This window comes from Vigna radiata, chromosome 10 (assembly GCF_000741045.1).
Source record: "Vigna radiata var. radiata cultivar VC1973A chromosome 10, Vradiata_ver6, whole genome shotgun sequence".
Classification (NCBI taxonomy): Eukaryota; Viridiplantae; Streptophyta; class Magnoliopsida; order Fabales; family Fabaceae; genus Vigna; species Vigna radiata.
In genome coordinates, this window is record NC_028360.1 from 16,082,113 (window position 1) to 16,088,497 (window position 6,385).

General features: G+C 28.7%; 1 protein-coding gene and 2 pseudogenes across 1 annotated transcript; 1 reads left to right on the forward strand and 2 right to left on the reverse strand.

Annotated features, from left to right (window-relative positions):
• LOC106775027 overlaps nucleotides 1–6,385 on the reverse strand; it is a 23,594-nt pseudogene that overhangs the window by 15,239 nt on the left and 1,970 nt on the right.
• LOC106774917 lies at nucleotides 1,620–2,496 on the forward strand (annotated as a pseudogene).
• Nucleotides 3,416–6,246, reverse strand: LOC106774918 (beta-amyrin synthase-like). The gene is made up of 11 exons (XM_022787212.1): nucleotides 6,242–6,246; nucleotides 6,051–6,164; nucleotides 5,823–5,942; nucleotides 5,526–5,648; nucleotides 5,321–5,419; nucleotides 5,030–5,086; nucleotides 4,572–4,940; nucleotides 4,396–4,476; nucleotides 4,231–4,314; nucleotides 3,996–4,129; nucleotides 3,416–3,630 (listed from the first exon to the last, which is right to left on the reverse strand). Coding segments are annotated over exons 2-11 (1,080 nt in total). The 5' UTR covers nucleotides 6,063–6,164; nucleotides 6,242–6,246; the 3' UTR covers nucleotides 3,416–3,629.

A 6,385-nucleotide genomic window follows, 5' to 3' on the forward strand; every position in this document is an offset into this window, starting at 1 on the left:
GGAAAACCTAAAATGGAGAGAGATAAAGCATTCTAAGGACAAAGTCTGATTAAAATGCTTGAGGGTGTTTTCGGAATACCACAAAAACACCTTTTTCATATCAGTTTTTTAGTTGAAAAAAAAAATTAAAAATGACAAATAGAATCATGACGCGTGGCGTTGGCAAATCGTTGGCAAAAATTCGTTGTCAACGTATCGCTACCCTTAAAAGAGTTATTGAATGGAGATGTTCCTCAACTACCAAACACATCACCTTTTCGTCTATTTCACCATAATGGGTCTCTTTGTTTGACTTAAAAAAAATGTTTAAACCTCTTTTTGTCCCTAAGTGGGTGGATCTTTTAGTTCTCGCTTTTAAAATGTAAACATTTGGTTCCTAAGTTATAAAAAAGTATCAAATGAATTCTTTTTTTATGTTCATTGTCAAATTACAAAGAGCAATTTTTATTATTAAGAAACAAATCAGACCAATTTAAAGATGTAGCAATCTAAAGTGCTTTTATTATTAAGAAACAAATCAGAGCAATCTAAAGATGTAGCAGTTGTTAAGAAACAATCAAAAACAGTATTTCAAGTTAAAAAAGGAATCATTTGATACATTTTTTTATAACTTAGGGACCAAAGATTTACATTTTTAAAAACGGGAACTAAACTGAACATCCGCTTATAACTTAGGACCAAAAAAAGGTTTAAACCTTAAAAAAATTATCTACTTTGTATTTCCAAATGAAGGAAAAGTGTGTGCACAATTATAAATGACAAAAAGATATTGGAACATAATTTTGGAAGAGATGATGAAAGTTGGAGTTCCTTATGATCACGATACCTATGGTTACGATACTAGCAAAAGAAATCCTACAACGTCATTTGCAAATTCACAAATAGTGAGGTATTTATATTATAAATATTATTAGAAATGTTCCGTTTTTATTAGAATAATGTGATTTAGTTTTTGATGGAGTAAGTGGGAAAAAACAATTTTTAATTGTTGATTGACAAAAAGCAATTGATTCACTAGTGCAAGTTGCATTAAGAGTTCAGTGTCATTATGTTAATAATGACTTGACGGTATGTTAAAGTAAAAAAAATACTTTGTGGTATGACTTCAAAGGTTTAAAGATAGGACTTACTTGATATTGTAATAATTATTGATCAAGAAGAAGAATACAGGACTCTTTGAGAATATATAATTTTATCAATTCCAACAATTTATTTAATTAATACAAATAATGACTAGAATCTCATTGATATTTCAATTCCAACTAATAATAATGCTACAATCTCAATTCGATCAATTCTCACAAATTAATTTTAAATTAATTTTTATAATTTGTAAGGGTTAGTTTAGATATATACGAAATTTTTAATTAATGAAAAGATAAAAAAAGTCTTAAATTTATTGAGCCAATTCATAGATTTATGGAATTATTTATTACTAGTAAGAAATTGTACAAAAATGAAAAACAAAATATAAAACAAACAAATTTTATCTAATCAGTATTCAAAATGAAAAGTGAAAGTAAACAAATTAAAAAGGAAATGAGATGTTTGAATAAAAACAATTCCATTTTTTCAACTTCTTTTCTTTTCAAAGGATTAGACAATATGAATGTTGTATTATGCTCTATTGTATTGGTTTGAGCATTCTAGTCATTCCAGATGTGAGCAAAACTTAGATTGGAAAAAAATATGTTTCGTGGGTTCCTTTTTTGTTTTTTTTTTCTAAAACTCTGTTTTTATTTATTTTTGTTTGTAATTGGTCATGGTATTAAAAAGTAGTTTTTAAGTCTAATTCAATTTCACAAAACCGACTTGTAAGATGAAGTTCACACCCCATTTATATATTATAAATTGGTCTTATCTATAGTCAATGTGAGATTTCCAACACACCCTCAATGGGTGGAATAAAAATATTCAAGAAATAAGAAATATCTTTAGGCTTTAATCATGACTTTGATACCATATTAGAAAGAGATTTTTAAAAATAACTCAACCCCACAAAGTCGGCTTATAAGGTGAGGTTTGCACCCCACTTATATATTATTATAAATTGGCCTTATCTCTAGTCCATGTAGGATTTCCAACACATAAAGTATATTATTTTGGAAAATCATCCAATTACCTCATGAGGAGTTAGTTTCACCCACAAATTATATAAATACTTTCAGTTGCATTAGTTTTACTTACATCAGTTGTATATTTTTATGCAGGTCTTTCAAAAAAGAATTAGCATATTTTAGTAAATACATTCAACCAACTCCAATCCTTTACCAATTACAATATTAGAAGATTTCACAAAACTCTAATTCCTTAATTTTCAACTTTTCAAAAATATGTTAGCAGATGAATTAATAGTTGTTGTTCTTGTTTCTTTAATATCTATAATCATTTTTAGACCTCTTGAATTATTTACAAGGGTTATTCAAGCTTTAGTTTTTGCTATTTAGTAACAACTTAGGTGAATCCATTGAAGACCATCATTGTCTACTTTGCTAAAGAATAATTTTTTTTTTTAGCTTGCCACATATATTGTGACATAGATAATTAGTATATATTAGTTTGGATATTAAAAAAATATGAATAGTTAGAATTAGAATTCTATATGATATTTATTTTTACAACGTGTGAAAAGAAAACATTATATAAAATAATAGATTCTGATTTGATTATAATTCAATTTAATGATTGTTCAAAATAGAATTAAAAACATTTGGAATACAGGAGAGAAGAAATAATAAAAAGGTATTCATGTACTTATGGACACTATATCTGAAAATGTTATATTAAAAAAAATAAGATTCAATATAACTGAGAATAAATAAAATATCATTAAACGAGTTTTTAAATTTTTTAACGTGATAAATATTTTTAAGCTCTGTCTATCTACTTTTTTTTTTATAGATAATAATATTTAAAGTTTTAACTTTAATAATTAAAAATATTCTATTAATGTTAAAACGTGCTGCGCTCGAAACGGGTTTAAACAGAAAAAAGTTGGGTGAGCATAACAAGTGAATTGGGTCGGATAAAAATTAGATAAATGGAAATAAATGAAAGTTTTGCATTTCTGCTTTATTTTTCTGAAAAATTGGACCAGATAAATTAGTCCACTTTTGGTTTTTATCTCTTATTTCTTTTTCTCTAATTTTTTTCTTCTTTTCCTCTTGCTCATTTTTTTTGCACTTTTTTCTAATAAAGATTTTATTTGATTTAAAACTAAATATTATCTGTATCTCTTTATTTTTATTTCATCTAGTTTTTTTTACCGTTTTTTAGGCTAATTAAACATTTATTTTTTATTTTTTAGAAATAAATTTTATTTACTAACATAAAATTTGATGTGGACACATTTGTTAATCAAATCACACAAAACATCTATCTTTCTAATACATAATTTCATATATTTTAAATATTTTTCATTTATGTTCAATTATTTTACACAATCACTTATCATCCAACCATACCAGGTTTACTTAATTCCATTTCTCCATGTGAATAACATAATAATAAAATGGTTTATTTAGATTCTCAAAATCATACTTTATTGTAGAGAGGAATGTTGCATACACACCCATAGCTTCATCCTCACAACATTATCATCAATTTCTTGTAAAACTAGATTTCCACCATCTGCAATGAGATACGGTTAAATCTTATTAATTCACTTTCTACATAATAATAATAATAAATCATTCTAAAAACCTTGTGTATAATTTTCAATGTGTTGACACCATTTATGTATAAGTTTCAATATGAAAGTTACTTCTTAACTGAGATAATGATGTCAAAGACTCGCATAAGATTCATCTAAAAGTAAAATATCACATCAGTAGCATGTCTTGTTTTATTGTTTCAGAATTTGCAAAATAATACATTTAATGTAAATTATTTGTTTCAGAATTTGTAAATTATAAAAATAAAAATAAAGTTGATCACCAACATTGATTTTATTTGTTGGATATTTGTATGGTATGCCATTATCTTTTTGATCTTACCACTTCTGAAATTTGGAAGTAGTAGAATGTACTAAAACTTTGTTACGGTATTCACTCAAAGCCCATATTGAAAAATAATTTCTATAAAATGGGTAATGAAGCAAACAGCTACTCTTGTATGCCCCCACAGTCTCCTGCCACAATTAATTTAGACAAAAGATTAAAAAATTTATATGCAATTATATTACATAATACATAATTTAATCATTTAAAAAGATAGAGATTTGAGAGGTACTTGTTGGGGCCAATCACCATCTTCTAACTGAGAATTAATGAGTAACTTTGCAGCACGATGAAGAGGTGTTGGATCTCTCTCGGCCTACATCAACAAAACTTACATTAAATAACATAATAAACCATAGACGTTGAAATCCAGCAGATGCATATGTGTAGAAAATACCTGGCCAGCATGAATTAATGCCATTAGAGCCCAAGCTGTTTGAGTAACATGTGATCGATTTCCTTCAAGAGGCACGTACGTCTTCATCGCTCATATGAATTCATTAATATTTATAATTAGAAACATTTAAGCTAATGGAATTTGTAATCATAAATAATTATGGCTTAATAACAAACCTTCATTGGACATGAAAGATAACTTTCTCCCCATCCACCATCCTCATTTTGTATTGATAGTAGAAATTCGACAGCTTTTCGAATGGCGGCGCAGTTAGTGTAAGTCTTTCCAGCAGCAGCTAAACCTCCAACTGCAAACCAGGAACTGTATGTGAAACAAACTCCCCAGATCCCAACCCAAGTTCCATTTGCTGATTGTTCATTTTCAATGTACTTAGCTGCTTTCACAATCAACCTCTCTATCTCTTCTCTTCTATGATTTGGATATAGTTTTTTGAACAATACTAAAGCCTGAATTGTTGATCCAGTACACTCAATATACTCGTGCTCCACCACTATGTCAGCAAGAAATTCCGCCGGATTCAGATTCTACAAATTAATTACAAAAATAATAATAATGAAATCAATATCAGGAAACAAATATATACACAATGTAGAAATTAACAATTCAAACTTACTTCCAACCACTTTTGACCTAATGCTGGCTCCCACGCTGCCAAACCTCCATTTTTGCTCTGCAATCCGAATGAGTGGATGAGGGAAAAATATAAAAAATAACACAAAAAATGTGCATAATTTTAACTCTGCAAAGAAGAATGTGTGATGTAGACAAAGATTAAGACGACATAACCTTGATTATACCTAAATATTTTATATTCATTTAATATTACTCGACTTTAAATGTGTCATGATAGCTTTACCCGACTTAAAAGTGTGCTCTCGCAAATCAAATCTTTAAAGTACTATACCTGAAAGGACAACAGAAAATTGACCGCGTCATATAACCGTTCAGGTTCCAATTTTTCTCCAACGATCTCTTCCGGCAACATCGATAAAAGTAAACAACACTGAAACATGAATGATTGGTTAATTAGAACCACGAAAAATATACTTGTTGTTATTCCTGAATGTTTTTAACAAACTAAAATGTTTGTAACCCAAGCACTTAAATACCTTGAGACATTCTGCAGTGCCGTCAGAAAGTTGTACTCCGTGGTCTCTGTCCGCAAAGGTCCATGCTCCTTTAGAAATGTGATGAAACCTACTCTTAAAATCTCCTGGACGATTTTCTACTACCTATAATATTACAGTATCAATTTATTATCGCCTAATAAAACTAATCAATTATGAATTTATTCAACATTAATTTATTTTCTACTACCTTTATTTTTTCTATAAAATTAATTCTTATTTAAGTATATGGTTTCTTGTTTTGTTTATACATTGTAATTTTATGTATGGTATACTCACCTGAGATTTCTTGATAAAATCATGTGCTTTTTCAAGAGTGGGACCCAGATCATCAATTAGACCCGTAGCGAGAAAAGCTTGAACGGCGAAACCAGCATCCCATGTTTGCGTATTAATTCCCTAACATTATTTAGACAATTGCATTAATTAAGTTATCATCTTCATGATTATCTTATTATTAATTAGTGATTATAAATAATGTGATATTAACTGAGTTGTATTATATACCTGTACAGACATCCCATCTTCTGAAAGCCATAAATAATCTGGGACCCTTGCAAGATGCTTCTTAAAGGAATCTCCATTTGGATCGTTTACCCAAGAAGCAAGCAAAGAGCAAGACTACCAAACACAAACACCAAGTGAACCAAAACTATAAATTCAAATAATAAAGGTGCTTTTGAAATTATGATGATTACCTTGTTAATACAGCCACCATGTATGTATCGAGTATTTTCATCTTCGTAGTGAATACCTTTTATGGCTACATCAAGTGCCTTTTCTCTTATCTTATTGAAAGGCCAGCGTGTGAGAAGTGGCTCAGTCAATAAATAAGCAGTGTC